General features: G+C 41.2%; 3 protein-coding genes across 5 annotated transcripts in view; 1 reads left to right on the forward strand and 2 right to left on the reverse strand.

Moving 5' to 3' along the window:
* Positions 1-7522, reverse strand: part of St13 (ST13 Hsp70 interacting protein) — a 30553-nt gene extending 23031 nt beyond the window's left edge. Inside the window, exons 1-2 of the mRNA XM_052161261.1 lie at positions 7235-7522; positions 55-112 (exon numbers count right to left, since the gene is read on the reverse strand). Coding sequence (XP_052017221.1) covers positions 55-112; positions 7235-7344 — 168 coding nt within the window. The 5' untranslated portion in view covers positions 7345-7522. The remainder of the gene's footprint in view (positions 1-54; positions 113-7234) is intronic.
* A 385-nt stretch (positions 7523-7907) lies between these two features.
* The window catches only part of Xpnpep3 (X-prolyl aminopeptidase 3), a 54543-nt gene continuing 42016 nt past the window's right edge, over positions 7908-20434 (forward strand). For both annotated transcript variants that reach the window (XM_052161256.1, XM_052161258.1), the window contains exon 1: positions 7908-8046. In XM_052161256.1, the coding sequence (XP_052017216.1) occupies positions 7983-8046 (64 nt within the window). In that variant the 5' untranslated portion in view covers positions 7908-7982. The remainder of the gene's footprint in view (positions 8047-20434) is intronic.
* Positions 15652-16624, reverse strand: Dnajb7 (DnaJ heat shock protein family (Hsp40) member B7). Of its 2 annotated transcripts, XM_052161268.1 has the most exons (2): positions 15946-16624; positions 15652-15768 (listed from the first exon to the last, which is right to left on the reverse strand). In XM_052161268.1, exons 1-2 carry the CDS (start codon positions 16622-16624, stop codon positions 15689-15691), a joined length of 759 nt encoding a protein of 252 aa, XP_052017228.1. In that variant the 3' UTR covers positions 15652-15688. The 2 variants fall into 2 exon arrangements, with proteins under 2 accessions (XP_052017228.1, XP_052017226.1); XM_052161266.1 differs by having other exon boundaries at positions 15652-16624.

Raw genomic sequence — 20434 nt, forward strand, 5'->3', positions numbered from 1 at the left:
CACTGGTCTCAAAAATACAGTACCTTATCTTAAACAAAAGAAATTTGAACTTACCTTGGTATTTTCTTCTGACTTAGCTTTATGAGTAGCAGGTGGTACTTTACCCCCCATGCTTAAAATAAGAAAAGAGATAGTTGTTTAGAATAGTCACTAAAAGTCCACTAAAAAGCAATGAACCTAAAAAGGCTGTTTCCAATAAGCTGTCCTTTCAAAGCTTAGAAGAGTAAATTCTCAGTATGAATACTTTGTTATAAGTTTTCTGTCAACTTCAAATTGTTTTTAGCACACTAGTAAATAAAACCTTTCTCCTGCCTCTTATAAGCCTAATAAACTTGTATTATAGCTCTTCCTAAAGGCAAAACAAAAGGCAGAGAAACCAATGAATAACAAAATGATAAGTCATTCTCTAAGTCACTAGTTTAGAAAATAGGGGGATAGGACTTATCTGAAAGGAAGACTTTGGAGTTGACATTTAGCAAGAAAGAGCATGTCAGGAGCCTAGTGGTAAAGCGACTCTAGGACGCAGAAGCCGCTGGGCCATCTTTGGAAAGCCCTGCTTCCCAAGTAGTCCAAGACAACATGAAAAAAACAAAATTTAAAGGGGAGAAGTCTACAAAAAGAATAAATTTACATGCCAATAGCAGAGTGCCCAAGTAGCTGGTGGGCAAAAACAAACTAGAAAAACAAGTGCTTTAAGGAAAAGTGCCTTAAACTTCAATCTTTTATTGCTGCTGTTATTTGTGGTGTAAAAGTGCAAGAGCCCACAGGGAGGTGGGAGGACTACTCAGTTCTGAAACCCCAACCCTGAACCCAGGTTCTGTCAGCAAGCCGTCCTCTTCTACCCACATTTCCATTGGTGTACATCTAAGTTGAGTTTAGATGGACATCAGTTTCCAAGTTCTTTTGACCAATTTATGCTCGCTATCTCACTGTATAATTATTCCATCCTAGACTTCCAGCCTTCCTGGATCTGTGGTGACACTTCATTGTATTGAGTCCCTTTTCATACAGCCTTGGCCATCTAAAGAGCAGCTTTGGAATGTTTAACTCTCATCCAGGTTCTCGTCACATTGTCTTATTCCTGGGTCTGCCCATGAACCAGTGTCAGTTTCATGTGTTGTAATTATTTTCTCATCTGTGGCATCCTTCAAAAAACTCAAAATGGAACAAATGTTCAAATGCAAAATAGTAAGTAGAAAAACACAAAAACCAAAATGTCTTTTGCCTTTGTGGAGATTCAGGGTGGTGGATTGCTTTCAGAGGCTGGAAAAATGATTCAGCAGTAAAGACCATTCACTGTCCTTATAAAGGCTCTGGGTTCAGCTCTAAGCACAGACATAGTAGCTCCCAACAACTGTCTGTAAGTAGCGAAAAGGATTTATTTTTATTTTGTGTGTGTGTGTGTGTGTTTGTGTGTGTGTATGTGTGTGTAGACCAAGTGCATGCTTGGTACCCCTGGAAGCCAGAAGAGGGTGTCAGATCCCTCGGGACTAGAATGACACACGCTTTTGCCCACCACCAAGGATGTTGGAAATTAAACCTTGGAAAGCAGCCAACCTTCCAAGCTCTTAAGTCCCTGGTTTTACTTAAGACAGTCTGACTAAAAGCCCAAGATGACGTTCAAGTTTTGATATTCCTACATCCTCTAACATTACAAGTGTGCATGTCACCAATTCAACCAAATTTGACGTTTCTTCTTAAAGGACTATTCATTCAAGAAAAACTGAGCAGTTTGTTCTAATACACACACACACACACACACACACAATCTATTAACAGATAATGGTCTCTACATGACAAAAAACTATATAATCCAAAATGTCTTAGTTTTTAATTCAGTAAAACAGAATGATTTAAAAAAAGAACAAGCATATAAACACCACAAACATTTCTACACTTTCAAAAAAAAGGGGGGGAGGGCGGGCAGTCGTGGAGCACGCCTGTAATCCCAGCACTTGGGAGGCAGAGGCAGGTGGATTTCTGAGTTCGAGGCCAGCCAGGACTATACAGAGAAACCCTGTCTCAAAAAGAACCAAAAAAAAATTAAAAAATAAAAAATAAAGAAGGGGAGGGGACAAGAGACGGCCCAGCAGTTAACACTGGCTGCTCTTTCAGAGGTCAGGGTTCATCCAGCACCCACATGGCAGCATGGCAGCACACCACTGTCTACTCCAGTTTCAGTTTTGACATCTTCACAGACACACATGCAGGTGAAATGCCAGTGCACATTTCAAAAAAGAAAAAAAAAAGGTTGTTTTTTTAAAAAGAAAGAAAGAAAAGAAACACCTTTCAAAGGTACCCAGTAACTAAACACTGGCTCATAAGTTAAAGTTTAATGAAGAGCTTCTTAAGCTGTGTTTTTCCTAAGTTTCAAACTGCAGTGTCAGGAATGTAGGGTGACATCCAAACACAGTTACAACAGTTTAGCTCTGTGAAGTGACAGCCCTGCCAAGAAATGTAATCCTAAGAAAAGCTCAGACAAATTCAAATGGAGGGAATTGCTAAAATAACTGGCTTGTAATACTAAAATCATCAAAATCATGAAAACTAAGGTAAAACTGACAACTTTTAGAAAGAAGACGAGAGCTGGCAACAGGATACAAGCTGTACTTCTAAGGGCTGGCCAGTGTTACCTCATCCGTGTAGCTGCCTGCCGTGCACGGCCGCACTGCAGAGCCTGGCCTTACTAGGAGACACACTCAGTGGAATTGAGCATGTTGGCAGCCTACTATCAGCAATCAATTTTGAACCAAAAATTGTTCCAAAATAAAAAAATTAAACATAGAACAATGTTTTCATAAGCTCTACCTCTTGTCTCTCACATTCTAAATTGCAGTTCACTCTCCCAGGTCCAGACCAATTTTAAATGTAGATTATTTTGACCTAAGTTCTCTCTCAATGTTCCAAAAAAAACAAACAAACAAACAAACAAAAAAAAAACCAAAAAAAAAAAACAAACTAGCTTCCTGCAAAAAATCACCAGACTTTTTCAGCACTTTTTTTTTTTAAATCACCACCTAGGCAGGCTAGAAAAGAAACCATCCTCAAATATAATCACACAAAGCTTCATTCATAATTCCCTTGAGAGTTAAAATCTCAATCTTCTTTGTACTACTGTTATTTAAGCAAATGTACAAATGCTGACATGTAACAGTCTAAATTCTGTCCGGAGGGAGGAATGCACCCTACTCACTTCAGACATCTCCTCAGAGCCATGCTCCATCAACTACTGCAACACCTGTTAGCTCAAAGGACAGCTTACCTGGACTCACATCACTACTGTGAGTTCAGCTCTGGCTCTATTTCTTTAATTTTTTCTTCTTTTTTTGGAGGGTAACAGGGTCTCACTAGCCTTGGCTGGCCTGGAACTCACTATGTAAACTACCCTATTGTTACTTCTAACACTGGGCTATCTTTATTTCTGTTTATCACTTTTGGGTAGGCACGTGGCATAACTGGTAGAGCACCTGCCTACCATGGTCTAGGATCAAGTCCCCAGCACTGAAAACTTTAATTTTTTTTTTTTTTTTGATTTTGTTTTTTTCGAGACAGGGTTTCTCTGTATAGCCCTGGCTGTCCTGGAACTCACTCTGTTAGACCAGGCTGCCTCTGTCTCCCTGAGTGTTGGGATTATAGGCGTGCACCACCACCGCCCAGCTGAAAACTTTGATTTTTATATGTGATTATTTTAATTAAGTTTGTATCAATAGCTTTCTCCTCTGTATCTTTTGTCAGTCACTGCAGATAGAGCTAATAGACTTCTAGATCTAGGAATACTCATGCTATTAACATTCCTAGAGATGAAACCCTGAGTTCTCTTTTTTTCTTATAGTCACACTGTCCACCCAAGGTTAAAATATTGACAACAGTTTGCTCTAAATGCTGCCACTGTTCATAGACTAACTTTATATTTGATCTATGTTTTAAGATTGCAAAAAGAGCCAAGGATGGTGGCATATACCTTTAACCCTAGCAACCCCAATGTGGAAATAAGACAGATCTCTGAAGTGAGGCTAGCCTGGTCTACACAGTAAGTTCCAGGCCAGCCAGGGCTACAAAGTAAAACCCTATCTTAAAGAGAAAACGAAGACAAAACAGCTTATTTATATTAACATCTCAATGTCAGGGTTGAAGGCATTAAGCATCCCAGGATTCTTCACCTTATACTGAAGTAGGCCACACCAAACAGTACTTGGATTAGCCATGAGAAGTAACACAAGAAGCTATTTTGGGAAATAGTAATGCCTAACAAGAATTCTACTGAATGTAATTTGGAATTTGCTACATAGGCACAACTTCTCCAGGATAAATTTTAACATCCTAAGGATGTTTTTAACTCTTCCTTTGGTCTACTACAGGAAAAAAAATTTTTTTTCTTTTGTTTTGGCTTTTTGGAATAGGGTTTCTCTGTGTAGACTAGGGGCTAGACAATATGCAATATCCTGGCTAAAATATTTTGCATTTTCAGTAATAATCACCAGGTCCTCGAACTCAGAAATCCACCTGCCTCTGCCTCCCAGAGTGCTGGGATTACAGGCGAGCACCACTACCGTCCGGCCCCACTGTTCCTTCTTAACAATCCCGGCTAGCAAGCTGTTTAGCCTCCCCTTTAAAAGGTGGACTTTTTCTTCTTTTTCAAGACAGGGTTTCTCTGTGTGGCTTTGACTGTCTTGGAACTAACTCCCTGGCCTTGAACTCAGAGATCCTCCTGAGTTCCCCTCTGCCTCCAAAGTGTTGGGATTAAAGGCATGACGACACTACCACCACCACCACCACCACCACCACCACCACCACCACCCCACCCACCCACACACACACACACACTAGAAGTACTTTCCTAAAAAAGATTCCCTTCCCAGGCAACATTTGTGGCCCTCCTTTAAAAAAAATTATTTATTTATAATATTTGAGTACACCGTAGCTGTCTTTAGACACACCAAAAAAGGGCATCCAATCTCATTACAGATGGTTGTGAGCCACCATGTGATGGCTGGGAATTGAACTCAGGACCTCCAGAAGAGCAGTCAGTGCTCTTAACTGCTGAGCCTTCTCTCCAGCCCCCGTGGCACTCCTTTTACCAGCTGAGATGCCTCTCCTCCAAACTGTTAAACTATGGGCACCTATATGGTGGTTCACAACTGTTTCTGACAACAGTTCCAAAGGATCAGAGACCCTACTCTATACCCTACATATAAAAGCATCCTTCCTAGGTGAAGAGTATCAGGGATTTGTTGAGGTTCATTAAAGTTAAGCCACTTTCTCCTTTCCCTGCAAAGACTAGATTCTACACCACCCAAAACACTACATACTGGGGCTGGTGAGACCACTCAGTGATTAAGAATAATTGTTGCTCCTACAGGAGACCCAGGGTACCATTCCCAGCATCCACAATAGTGGCTTACACCCACCCAAGGGACCCAATGCCCTCTTATTTCCCTGGACATCAGGCATACATATACATGCAAAACACTCACTACACATAAAATAGCTCTAAAAAATGAAATAAGTGATGTGTTGGAAAATATCTTTAATCCCAATAGTTGGCGGAGACAGGGGGAATCTCTGTGAATTTGAGGCCAATCTGGGCTACATAGCAAGTTCTCAGCCAGGAGGAAAAAAAAAAAAAGTTTTAAAAAGAAAAAAAAAATTACATGTTATTTATTGGATCCTCCCTCAAAGTTAATCCAACTGGACATGCCAACCACCTGGCCAGAAAACAACCTCTTAGAAAAGCTGATTCATCTGAAGATATGCAAAAAGTATGAAATAATTATCTTTAAAATGTAAAGTACTGGGGCTGGAGAGATGGCTCAGTAGTTAAGAACACCAACTGCTCTTCCTAAGGTCCTGAGTTCAAATCCCAGCACCCACATGGTGGCTCACAACCATCTGTCACGGGATCTGCTGCCACTTCCGGTGTTGGAAGACAGCTATAGTGTACTTACATATGAGAATCCCAGATGGAGGGAAAGGGTGGCTACCTGTTGGGTAAGCAAGTGACTCACTGCAAGTCCTCAAGTAAAATGTAAAGTACTTATCCTGCTCACGAGCCTTCATTCCACACAGCTGCTTTCAGAAATGGCTAAGCCAGCTGGCCGTGGTGGCGCACACCTGTAATCCCAGCACTTGGTAGACAGAGGCAGGCAGATTTATGAGTTTGAGGCCAGCCTGGTCTACAGAGTGAGTTCCAGGACAGCCAGGGCTACAAAGAGAAACCCTGTCTCGAAAAACAAAAAAGAAAAAAAAACAAAAACAGAAAGGGCTAAGTATGCTTGTTTTTTTCTGGATTCTAATTGAAAAAAATCTAACTTTACCTTGCCCCATCTCTTTTTTGATATTAACCAAAGTCCCTAACCATGCTTGGCAAGACACTCTGTATTCGAAAACTTCTCTGAAGACCCTCCTCCATTTCTACAAGTGCTTGTAAACTTCCATTGCTGACCCTAATTCAGAAAGCATGACTTAATATCTTTTTATCCCTCCTCTCGGAGGCTGTGGAGATTTACAACTTGTCTGCACTGTTGGTTTTTCACCCTAGGATTCTAAGCTTCCTTCTAATTATGTCTTTAAAAACCTTTTATCAGCGAGACTAAAACAACAAAAAGAAAAACCAATTCCCCAGTAATCCTGTTTCCCAGCAGCTGACACAGTATCTATTCACGGAATTCTAGTGTTAGAGGCGAAATACTCTCCAGTTAGTCCTGCAAGCACACTGGTCTTTGAAAAAAATCATTTTCCTAAAGTATCCGAAGTGTCAGCGCTACAACTAACGTGGGTATAAATAATTCCCAACACAATTCCATGCAATTAAAATCGCTGTAAAGAACATATAACTGAAGTTACAGAATAAAGAAGTTACCACTATTAATATTTAAAACGATACGTGGGTCAATGCGACTTAAGCAAGACGCCAGATTCAAGAAAAGCACTCCCTCTGTAAAAGCTTTGTTTTAGTTCGCGCATTATTTCCACTGCTCAAATATTCACAACCCTCCACATTTATTCCCCTCCCCAACATACCCCCTGGAGAGACTTCACTGGGGGGAAACCAGCTCTACCCTCTGCTTTTCCACCCCTAAATTGCCCAACGCTCCAGATCCCTCCGATAACCTCTCGAAGCCACTAAGGACCGAACCACTTAGGGGCCTAGACCCGCTACCCTGCTCCCCACGCCAGCTCGGGGCCGGCTCCCCCCTCTTCCCGTCCCCAACGGTCCACGGGGCCCAGGGCTCACCTCTCCACCCACTCCCTTAGGAAGCGCATTTCCTCGGTGTGCAGGACGCTCGGGTCCTGCCTACACATCTTCACGAAGGCCCGAAGCTCGCTCACTTTGCGAGGATCCATAGTGGGGAGACTGGAAGCTGCAGGCGGTGGGCGGCTGCGGAGGCCCGATGCCAGGTGCGGGAGCGGCCCAACGTGATCAAGGAGAAGGGGGCGGCTGCCGCGAGGCAGAACAGACTAGAACCTCCCCGGCCGCTGGCTCCTCCCCCCCAATGGCCTCGTGACCCCGGTCCTTCGCTCGCTCATTCCTACTCCTACCTCTGAACTTGCTCCGCCTAGAACCTTCTAGAAGTGTAGCTGCCCGTGATAATGCCTGCTTCGATAGGCGAACCGTCTTAACTCGTATTCGTTCCTCTGACCTAGTTCCTGGAATAAACGAATGACCTTGTGTGTGTGTGCTATCAAGCGGGACTCAGAGAGGCATTTGGAATAGGATATTTTTTTCTGTGAAGATGGGTATTACGCAGAACAAGACGCGGCAGTGACGGGGGAGGGAGGGGAGGCGGGGGCATGCCCGCGGGGCCGGCGCGCCAAAAACCCAATCGGGTGACGTCACTGCTCTGCGCCGCCCGGGAAGAAAGCCCGCGAGCCGCGCCTGCCGGAAGGGGCCGGGCAGTTGACTGGTTTCCTGGCGACGCGGGTGTGCTAGTGGCTTTCTGCACGATTTGTACTTTCTCTTCCTGACCAGTGGGGTGCTGGCAATGCCGTCTCTGCTCTCAACCCCCAAGCTGGTTCCCGTAATAGCAAGGCTCCGCGGCCTCTCAGGTTAGAGTCTTTCTGCCGGCGTCCCTTCCAGTTCTTCCCATGGAAAAGCCTAAAGCAGCCCAAAGAGCTACAAGTTCATGATCCGTAGTTGTGGACCAGTCGTCTCCTGGGGTCCCCACGGATTTTTTCTTTTGACCGGTTGCTCTGGGAAAGAGTGGGCTTTAGGTTCTGTTATTCTGGAAAGCTAGAATGACTGAAGAGAAGGGAATTCCAAGGGACTGTCTTCAAAGTTACTAGAATTTTAAATTTGTAACTTATCACACTTGGCTAAATTGTTGCGTGTCAAGTAGCTTTGTGTGTGTGTGTGTGTGTTAGGTCAGGGTAAATCTTTCGCCTTTTCATAAATTTCATCGGAGAGCTAGCACAAAAGTTAGAAGAAACACGTTTAGAACTTTGTGTAATTCAGATTTTTAAAGTACTAGATGAGGAACGTGCCTAAAAGTCTTACATAAACAGTCAAGGTGATCAAGCACTGAGAATATGAACTCTCCGTGTACAATATGGTGAGCAATTAATCTAACATAAAATTTTATACTGAAAAGTGAGTCATCTACTTTGTAAGGGGACCTAGTATTGAATTATACTTCAGATGAGGTTTGCAAAACATGAACCAGAAAATAGGGTGTTTGACATTAAAATTGGTCTTGATGTTTGCATGTGATACCCGGATGCACTGAAAATGACATTATATTGCACGGAGCCTATTCTGTAATCCTGGTAGTTAAGAAGTGCCTTTAATGGGAATGAATGAAAATGTGTGAGGCCACAGACTGACTAGACTAAAACCAACTTTTTGTTTCGGATGGTTGACTATCTTGAAGTTTCGTGAAAATTCTGACTTGATCCAGCTTTAGGACTAGATACTAGACTAAAACACATATAAATCTAGTAAGTATAGTTTGTTTCTAAGGAAAGTAAGTTCAACATCTTGTTATATTACCACTAAATGTTTTTTAGCTTCAATGAAGGAGTAACATTGAATCTTCAGTTTACCACTGAGGAACTGAAACACAATTAAGCCAGGTGTTTGTTACATGATTGTGTCCAGTCTTTTATACCAATTCTTCCTAATTATGCTTGGTAGAATGCATTTGCAACTTTGCATTTCATAAGCCAGAAAGCGCAGTTTCCTCCAGTAACTTTTTGAGTTAGTTCTTGAGGGTGCATCTACTTCACCACAGTTGCTCACGGTCAAAGGGGAGGTAGACAAGCAACCAGTGACATTACAGCTTAGTCATTATAGTCTTGACCCAGCTGATATAGGAACACAGCAAAGAAGAGAGGAATGCAATTTTTGCATTTTACTTATTGTTATCCTTGGAGTTTAGGTTTAGAGTCTCATAAATAGGACTTGAAATATATCATGTTCTTGGTTACTCCTTTTTTTAAAAAAAAATATATTTTTATTGAAACTACTGTACAATGTAATCATTCCCTCCTCCCAGAACTTACCTCGCCAACTACATGTTTCTTTAGAAAGGCTCAGTCGGCATGGTGGCACACGCCTTTAGTCCCAGCACTTGGGAAGCAGAGGCAGACAGATTTCTGAGTTTGAGGCCAGCCTGGTCTACAGTGTGAGTTCCAGGACAAGCAGGGCTACACAGAGAAACTCTTGTCTCGGGGGAAAAACAAAAACAAAAAACAAAAAAGAAAAGAAAGAAAAGAAGCAAGCAGGGGAAGCAGTCCAGTAAGCAGTACCCCTCCGTGGTGCGCAAAACCAGCCATTGTGTGGCCCCACCCACAATAGGTCCAGCTTGATCACTGAGAAAATACCTTACAGCTGGATCTCATAGAGACATTTCCTCAAGGGAGGCTCCTTTCTCTCTGGTAACTCCAGCTTGTGTCAAGTTGACACAAAACCAGCCATTGTGGAGGCAAGTGGATCTCTGAGTTTGAGCCCAACTCAAATGAGTTCCAGCATAGTCAGAGCTACATAATTGAGACCCTGTCTCAAAAAGAAAAAGAAATTTTCACAGGTGAGGAAGGCATGTAGATCTGAAGTGTGAAAGAAAGTAAGAAAGAAAGAAAGAAAGAAGGCTCTAGAGCAGTAGTTCTCAACTTTCCCAATGCTGCAGCCCCTTAATACAGCTCGTATTGTGGTGACCCCAACAATAAAATTATTTTTCTACTTTATAATTTTGTTACTGGGGCTGGAGAGATAGCTCAGAGGTTAAGAGCATTGACTTTTCTTCCAAATGTCCTGAGTTCAGATCCCAGCAACCACATGGTGGCTCACAACCATCCTTAATGAGATCTGCTGCCCTCTTCTGGTGTGTCTGAAGACAGCTACAAGTGTACTTACATATAATTTTGTTACTGTTGTGAATTGTAATATAGCCAATGTGCAGGATTTGATGGTACTGGCCTACTGTGAAAGGGCTGTTTGACCCCCACGGGGGTTGTGACCCACAGGTTCGATATGCTGCTCTAGCTACCATAAGAAACCAGGTATGGTGGTGAACACTTTTAATCCCAACACTAGGGAGGTGTTTTAGGATTTGTATTCCTGCACAAAACATAACCAAGAAGCAAGTTGGGGAGGAAAGGGTTTAGTCAGCATACACTTCCACATTGCTGTCACCAAAGACAGGGCAGGAACGTGGAGGCAGGAGCTGATGCAGAGACCATGGAGGGGTGCTGCTTACTGGATTGCTTCCCCCCTGGCTTGCTCAGCTTGCTTTCAGATAGAACCCTAAACTATCAGCCCAGGGATGGCACTGCCCACAATGAGCCCAGCTTGATCACTGAGAAAATACCTTACAGCTGGATCTCATAGAAACATTTCCTCAAGGGAGGCTCCTTTCTCTCTGGTAACTCCAGCTTGTGTCAAGTTGACACACAAAACCAGCCATTGTGGAGGCAAGTGGATCTCTGAGTTTGAGCCCAACTCAAATGAGTTCCAGGACAGCCAGAGCTACATAATTGAGACCCTGTCTCAAAAAGAAAAAGCAGGTACAGAAGGTAGTTGATTGTAGGTGATAGGGATCAAACCTGGAGTTGTCACAAGGTTTAACACTGACTTATACATCCCCCCAGCTCTGCAAATGTTGCTAATTTAAGGTCCATTTAGTTCAGAAATTTTTTTAGATGGAATATGCTGCTAGTCATCTGAGGAGAAGCAAAATAAACTACTAATTGTACATTAAAAAGTTGCATTTTCAACAATCACTACTTGGGATTTCAGCACTTGGGAGGCAGAGGCAGGGGATCTCTGTGAGTTCCAGAAGAGTTAAGGCTGTCATACAGAGAACCCTGGTCTCTAAAGAAAGTTGCATTTTCAAATTAAGGCATTTAAGACACATATTAACTCTGACATAGGAAAGGAAGTTAACTTCATTCAACAAAACTGGGGCACCAAATTTGAACACTAAAAAGTTTCTCTCCTTTTGATAGGCAGATAAAAAGGTAAACGTTACTGTGATGTAGCATAGTGAATATGAAGCATACTGAAATGAAGGTTCCATGTAGCGGCAAGGCAGGAGGTGGTAAACAGAGACAGACAGGAAATGTACACCATTAGTGATTTGATTTTAAGACTTGAGGGTCTAACCCAGAAGATTGTAAGAGTTGTCCTGACAACAGATGTCATCAGGACCACAGAACAGTAACAGCGGTGGTACTAAACATTTTCATTTGAGATGGATGGGGACTTTTTTTTAAAAAAAAAATTATGTTCATGAACATTTTATGGTATTATACCAAAATGATTGTTTGGGCAGATGCATAAAATGCAATCCACACACTCCTGATGAGACTTAAATTCTCAGAAAGAGAGAATTTATTTCACAGTGACTGGTGAAATGTATTTGCCCATTGAGCTCTCCTTCCCGGGGTCAGCCTTGGACTGGTATTCTTGAGCTTGCTTTGGAAAAGCTGAGCTTTGGCTCAGTGAAAACAATGAGAGATTCATGGGGCTGGGGGAGCAAGAAAAGAGTTTTTCTTCTAGATAGTGGAAGGGTTTTTTTGTTTTGTTTTAAGTTTAAGCTATTGGAAAAATTAAAACTGAACTTTCAGTTAAAAGTGGATAACTGGCCAAATATTCCTGTAATCCCAGCACTTCAGTAGGTAGCAGTTCGTGTTCATCCTTGGCTAACACAGCAAGTTCAAGGCCAGCCTGGGTTAGATGAAACCCAAAGAAGAATGGAGAGATGAATTGAGGGACATATTAAATTCTTACTGTTTTTGAGATGTTGGGGTTTGATTCTGGAAGGAGTTTTGTTTTCAACTTTAATCCTGCATGGAGACAGGTAAACCCTACTAAATGACACATTTTATGTAAATATTACTTAAAATACCCTAAGCTTTCTGAGTTTATTTTCTGAAAATAACTTTGTATACTGAGTATCCCATTTCTCCTAAAGAATAAATTACCTTTCCTCCCCACATACCTACCCACTGAGACAATACAAAACAACAGCTCACATTTGCTATTTAAAAATAGTAGGCACTGTAATTGTTTCTTTCAATTTTAGTATTTGTTTGGACAAAAGTGACAGGTTTCAGTGCTGTTGGGTGATTTGCTTGCACCTTTTTTTGTTGTTTTTGGATTTTTTTTTGTTGTTGTTGTTGTTGTTTTCAAGACAGGGTTTCTCTATGTAGCCCTGGCTGTCCTGGAACTCACACTGTAGACCAGGCTGGCCTTGAACTCAGAAATCTGCCTGCCTCTGCCTCCCAAGTGCTGGGATTACAGGCATGTGCCACCACCACCTGGCTGCTCCCACTTTTCTTTCTTTTTTTTTTTTCTTTTTTTTTTTTTTTTTTTTTTTTGGTTTTTCAAGACAGGGTTTTTCTGTGTAGTCCTGGCTGTCCTGAACTCACTCTGTAGACCAGGCTGGCCTCGAACTCAGAAATCCCCTCTGCCTCCCAAGTGCTGGAATTAAAGGCGTACACCACCACGCCCGGCTTGCTCGCACTTTTCAATATAGTAATTTACAAGAATTTGAGACTAGCAACTTAATGCCTAGAGTGAAGCCTAGAATTTACAATAATTACATACATATATATGAATGACCAGTAGATTGAATGACACTGTATAAGCACAAATCATGCTGCAAATTGTTTTCAGTGTTTAATAAAGTCACACATCTCTCATGTAGCATATCCAAAATTTAGCACTCCTTTCCCTCTTAAGACAGTCCCATTCTTCTACTCCCTGTGTTTCAAAACCTGCTGGCTTTAACTCCTGTCACACCGTCAGCATACCCTAGGACAGTGTATCCTACGGCCACCACTTTTAATCACACACCCCATTGCCAACACCTTGGACCACATGACTATAATCTTTTAAGTGAATTATGGCAATAGTGTGATTTCCCTTTTTCTAACCTTGCTTGAGTCTTTTGGCGACAACAGAAGAGCTCAATTTCAATATGTGATTCCTCCTCGAAACCTATATCTTAGTCTCTCCCGTTTAACAGTTAACAGGCATGTAGCGATCACTCAGTCCCTGCAGAATCCTTTCAATGTTTGGTTTAATCCATTTGCTTGCCCTAATCTGTGGCACTGATCTCTGTCCTCCTCAGACTCCTCTCATGCAGCCTATATCTCAGTGCTCCTCAGACTCCTCCTATGCAACCTACATCAGGAATGTCCTTCCTACCTTGCTAGTTCGAATATCTGGATATCTTACCAAATATCCACTTGACCTATCTTTTTAATCAAGCAACTACAAAAACTAGCAGATCCTGTTTTACTTCATTTAATATGTGTCTCCAGATTGTAGGCTCTCTGGCTTTAGTTTAGTGCTGTGTACACCTCCAATACCACTGAGTGGTGGCATATGCATTTTGGGAGAGAGGGAAGCAGATCTCTGAGTTTGAAGCCAGCCAGGGCTACACAGAGAAACCCTGTCTTCACCCCCTATCACTCCCAAAAAACAGAACACCTAATACTGCTCAGCAAGTAGTAGGCCCTCAAATAGTAATGTTAAATGAATGAAGGGATGAATAAAAGGTTGAGAAGCAGTGTATAATGAAGTTGAAAGCAGTATAGAAAACTAAGAAGTAACAGTTAAAAGTTTATTTTTAAAAAAGGAAATTAATAAAGTATTTTAACCAGCTGTTTGATATCTAATGTATTTGTAACTCGCTGTATTTTCTCCCAACATGATCCTTAAATAAAATATTTATGCTATTTTACAATCATGAATTTTTAGATCCTCCACATAGATGAGACTAGAAAGTTTCATATATGGAGAGAGTGACTAGTTCCCTGCAGCACATAATATAGCCAGGTTGTTCCAAGGATTCTTGGCTAATACTGGCTTTTAAAAAAAAAAAAAAATGTGGTATAATATACACTAAACTTAGTTTATCCTAAATTTAGTTTATATTAGACATTTTTTAATGTGTAGTTCAATGGTATTAGTATATTCACGTTGTTGAGAAGTGGGGTTCCAGAAAATGTTTTTGTTTTGTAGATCTGAAATTCTTTGCCTGTAAAACAACCTCTTTTCTACTCCTATCTCTCACTTTGAATTGCTTTAGATACCATGTTACCATTAATCATTCAGTATTGGTCTATGAGTGACTGACTTACTTCACTTAGCAGCTTAAGGTTTTAGTAATCCAAGTTTTCCAAGAGCTCATCCACGGTGAAGCAAATGACAAGATTGTTCAGTTAAAACTGCCTTCAGCAAACGACTGAGACGCAGAGGCAGACAGGATGGCAGGATTTGTTTTTTCTGAGACTGAATTCATGAGTGTGTGTGTCTCTCTCTCGCATGCTCATGGAGTCATGTGCATGCAACTGTGGCTACTCACCAATTTTTGTTGATATTGTGTGGTCTCTTGATTGTTTGGGTTGCTTCTACCTCTTAGATGCAGTGACCAGACCTGCTGGTGAACATCTGCAAGTGTCTGGCTCCTTCAAACTTAAAATACTTGTTACAGTCTGAACCTGTGTTTCTTAATAGATTCTTATCTCCTAATGCTATATATATTTACAAGAAATTTGTGATAGTATTAATTAAAGGATTAAATAGGTCATAAACTCCACAGGGAGCAGTGGGGATTCTATGCTCAAACTACTTAGAAAAAAAAAAAACATTGCTGTTTGCATAGTTTTAAAATCACAGTCACCACAAATTTATCTTTTTCTAACATAACTTATCTATACACTGCTAACCAAATGTCTACAAGCTTATTAAAAATGTTTTAAAAAGCCGGGCGGTGGTGGCTCACGCCTGTAATCCCAGCACTCTGGGAGGCAGAGGCAGGCAGATCTCTGAGTTCGAGGCCAGCCTGGTCTACAGAGTGAGTTCCAGGACAGCCAGGGCTACACAGGAAACCCTGTCTTGAAAAAAAAAAAAAAAATCCAAAAAACAAAACAACAACAACAAAAAAAAATGTTTAAAAAAAATAAAAAAGCCAGGCATGGTAGTGTACACCTTCAACCCCAGCAACTGAGAGGTAGAGATAAGCAGATTTTTGTGAGTTCGAGGGTCAACCCTGTCTTCTTATCAAGATCCAGTCCAGCTAGGGCTACAGAGTTGAAACCATATTTCAAAAACAAAGAAACAAAAAACCCCACATACTCTTACTTAGTGTTAAACAAATGTCGTCTATAAAACTCTGTGATTAACCAAAACACACGAAAGAGTGGTGTTCAAATGTTATATGATCATAATGTATCTAAACAGTCATTAGCGATTCCTTTTGTTGGACTTCTTCTTTTGCCCCTCTTTGTGTTTCTTCTTTTTCCGCCTACCACCTTCTTTGAATCCTGCTGAGAAAATGGAAGGTTCCTTCTTGTTGGTGACCCAAGGCGTTCCTTGTTCATTGTTGTCCACAAGAGTATATTGAGTTGTATTTGAGGGGGTATAGGAATTTGGTGAATAATTGTTGAATGACTGTCTTCTCCAGTTACATTTGTCTGCAAAGCCCTCTTCGTTTGCCACACTATTCACAAGAAAGGAGCTCCACTCTCTGTCATCTTCAGCTTCTCTTTCTTGACGGGTCTCAAAAGTTTTCTTTGTATTACTATTTCTTCCACTAATAACTTTGCCTGAAGGTGTGATGGGTATATAGTTGCCCATCCCAGTATCATCAAATGCCAGGGAAGAGAATGAAGCAAGGCCCTCATGCCCCAATGAAACGTAAGATGAATATCCCGTGTCATAAGAAGAGAGCCTGGCAAACACTGGGTGGTCGTAGGACCGGGAGAAAAGGGATCCTGGGCCTCTGCTTCTGCTCCCACTTGAGCTTCTTGAACTGCTTAAAAGATCCTCAAGTGAGTCTTCAAAGAAGTGAAATGAAAAGGGATCTCTCTCACCAAAAATTTCTTTAAAGACATCATCTGCCTTACGGAATGTGAAACTGTACTCAGATTCATCATCAAGATGACTTCCACCTCCACCGTTTAATCCTTCCTTGCCGTATTTGTCATAAATGTCCCGTTTTTCACCATTTGATAACACTTCATATGCCTCGGCGACTTCTTTGAATTTCCGCTCTGCTTCCTCTTTATTTTCTGGATTTTTATCAGGATGCCATTTAAGTGCTACTTTACGGTAAGCTCTTTTAATATCTTCCGGTGACGCATATCTCTGCACTCCTAGAACTTCATAGTAGTCCACCATAGTTTGACAGTTTTAAAAACAAATACCCTTGATGGTGAGCACTGTGTTTTCGTTGCAGCTCAGGCTCTGTTGCTGGTGGAGGTGGCAGAAGTGACTGCATATAGGCATATTTTTACATTGAAGGTAATGTTAGTACTGTGGGTGGGCCACTGCTGAGAGACTTGAGGGTTCTGATTATGTGGCAAGCAGAGGGACAAGCATATGTCAGAGCTGCATTATGGTGTCATACTGGGCTAGAGATGGGGATTGGATCTTCTAAATGCAACTTCGTTCAAGTCACTCTGTGCGGATCTGTAGCTAATGTCCACAACATTTCTTTTATATATTCTGACCCCCAGATTACTGAGCCTTAATTACTGCATAGTTCTATAGTTTTGGTTGGTTGGTTGGTTTGGTTTTCAAGATAGGGTTTCACTGTGTAGCCCTGGCTATCCCAGAACTTGCTTTGTAGACCAGGATGCCCTCAAACTCAGAGATCTGCCAGCCTCTGCCTCCTGAGTACTGGGATTAAAGGTGTGCACCACTGTCTAAAAACTAGCTCCTATGTTTTTATTTAGAAGAATAAAACTTAGAAAACTTTGTTGGGTGGCTGGAGAGATATCTCAGAGGTTAAGAGCACTGGCTGTTCTTCTAGAGGTCCTGAGTTCAATTCCCAGCCACCACATGGTGGCTCGCAACCATCTGTAATGAGATCTGATGCCCTCTTTTGACCTGCAGTGATATATATGCAGGCAGAATGCTGTATACATAATAAGTCCTTTTTTAAGGGGGGGTGGAGGCTGGAGAGATGGCTCAGTGGTTAAGAGCACTAACTGCTCTGCCAGAAGTCATAATTTCAATTCCCAGCAACCACATGGTGGCTCACAACCATCTATAATGGGATCCCATGCCCTCTTCTAGATTTGTCTGAAGACAACTACAATGTATTCATAGAAAATAAATCTTAAAGAAGGAAAGAAAACTTGGGATGAAAACGTATTCAAGCAGTTGAAGTTTTTCCTTATTCTTGTCAGAAGACATACATTCTATAGAAGATATGAATAAGTAATTATTGTAAGAACTATGGTGGAAAAGCCACCCGATGGATAGACTGGTTGTATGAGAGGCACCTTGGTCTGTGGTCTCAAGGAAGACTTCCTGGAGTCAGTGGCCTGCTATTCAAGCTTTCTGCTGGCAATGAGTCATTACATGCTTCAAATGTAATGGGAGACAAAATGGGTAAGTGGTTCATGCCTGTAATGCCAACATAGAAGGCCAAGATAGGAGGATTAAGGAGGGTTCCAGGCCAGCCTAAACTACAGAGGAAGAACCTGTCTCAAACCCTAATAAGAGTATAAGATACTGGTGTCATGCTCTGGTGACCCATGCCTTTAGTGTCAGTAATGGGGGTAGGGGGTGGCGCAGGTGGATCTCTGTGAGTTTTGAGACCAGCCTAGTCTACAGAATGAGTTCCAAGACAACTAGGACTACGTAGAGAGAGACCCTGTCTTTAAAAAAAAAAAAAAAAAAAAAAATCAACAACAAAAATGCCCATGATAACTTCAGAAAATGTAGTATCTCAAATTATTACCTTTATGTTCTGAAAAACAAATGAGAGTAGTGTAGTGGACTGGACAGAAGCTACTTCACAGTGGTTATGAGAGACTTGTGAGGACATGGCCTTCAGTCATGGAAGAGCAGTTGTTTCCAGAATAATTAAGCTCATGTCCTGAGGTCAGTGTCTACCACAACCTTCTGCAGAATAGCTATGCTGGCTTGGTGATCTGTTTTCCTTTTCATTGGGCTAATGACCGTAATATAGAAAATCAGTTGTATTTGGAAAAGTAGAAAATAAGAAAGTTCAAATAGAAGCAGTTAAGACCAAGACTGTAGTGCCGCAGAGGTGGTTACTGTCCTGGGCAACGGCCAGGTGTCAGTTCCCAGTACCCACAAGTCTGCTGCCTCCAGAGACACTAGTCTCTCCTCTCTCTCTCCTCTTTCTCTCTCTCTCTCACTCTTACTCTCTCTCTCTCACTCTCACTCTCTCTCTCACACACACACACACTTTTTTTTTTTTTTTTTGGTTTTAGTTTTCTGTCCTGGAACTAGCTCTGTAGACCAGGTTGGCCTTGAACTCAGATTTTCTTCCCTCTGCCTCTGCCCCTACCTCCCAAGTTCTGAGATTAAAGGCATAAGCCACCATGGCTAATAAAAATAGATCTTTTTTTTTTTTAAGTTTACTTTCCAGGTAAATTATCCATAAGTTAAAAAGATTAATTGTTCCATTCCTGTTTTTTTTGTTTTTCCAGACAATCTTCTTTGCTCCTCGTCCCTCCCTGTTCATATCTGTTTGCTTTCTGTCACATGTCAGTTAAATTATTTCCAGTTTGATAGTAAATGTAGCATGTGGTTTAAGCTTTTTGCCAGGTCTGAACAAATTTTGCTTAGTGTTGGTTTGGTTTTAAGAGACTGGAGGGACTATGAAACAGTTAAAACTCAATATGAGTTCTCCGTAGAATAAGTACTTCCATACACTGAAGAGACACATGTATCTATTGGTTATATCCTGAGTCACACTCCCTGGTATGTTTATTTCTACTTTGTTATTTAATTGGCACAGCTTTCCACCAAAATATTTTGTGTTCATAATGAAACTGGGTGGTCTACCCAGCAAGATCTAGGCCAGCCAAGGCTACATAGTCCTAAATACGCACACATACACATGTATATATACATGTATATATGTGGCTGAGCTCATTGAGACAATCCCTGCTAGCCTGGATTACATTGCAAGTTACAGGGCAGAGAGGACTATAGTGAAACCATACCTCAAACAACAACAACAAAAAAAACAAAACAAAAAAACCCTTACCTAATTAAGTCATATAACTTAAATAAATTGACCCACAGAATAGTTGGCCAAATACAATTTGTAAGCATCAAGTATAGTTAGTGTGCTTCTTCCTGTTGTAGAAAGGGAAAGTACAACTATGCTGTTTTATATGAATTGTACTTGAGACAGATATTGCTCACCAGTAAAGAAGTAAGATAAGTCTAATAAATTCATTTCTTTTATACTTCAGTACTGGGCTTTGATATGCTAAGAAAATGTTTCACCCCTGAACTAATACTCCCAACTCTTTAGAGTTTTGTCTGTTTTTCAGTACCAGGGGTTGTCCCAGAGCCCAGCATGTGAAAGTTAAATTATAGAGCCTGGCCTCAGGCCTCTTAACTCTGTTCTTCTTCTTCATACCATTACACTCCATTCACCTATTAGTGTGCTCTTACATATGCCCGGCCACTATCACAGCTCTCTTGTTCTGGAAACACATGTAGAGAGGCAACTAAAAAATATAAGGGGCAAAGATTGCTATGTTCTGGAGAAAGTTATTTCTCTAGAGGGGTAAATGTTTTAAAAATATTTAAGTTGCAAGTTCTAATGTAAAGTTGTTTTTCTGGATCTGACTCTGGGTTTTTTATTTTTGGTAGTGAGAACATAAAGGTGTATTTGGTAATCAAAGTATGAGATGCAATTCGACGCTCCAAAGCTTCCAATGTCAAATGGCTGCTAACTGTAGAAGTTCACAGACATTGAAACTTTGGGTTTAATTGATTTGGGAATGTGATCGTTTAATTTTAGAAGTTCTCTATAATAAAGGTTTTTGGGTTTTTGTTGTTGGTAACAGTTGTGGAAGTTTTTTGGTTTGTTTGGGTTTTTTTTTTTTGGTTTTGGGGGGTTGAGGAGGTTTGGGGGGTTGTCTTTGCGCCTGAATCCTGGAATTAAAAGTAAGTGCCACCACTGCCTGGCTAATAAAGTTTAATTTTTTTAAA

The sequence above is a fragment of the Apodemus sylvaticus genome, chromosome 17 (assembly GCF_947179515.1).
Source record: "Apodemus sylvaticus chromosome 17, mApoSyl1.1, whole genome shotgun sequence".
Lineage (NCBI taxonomy): Eukaryota > Metazoa > Chordata > Mammalia > Rodentia > Muridae > Apodemus > Apodemus sylvaticus.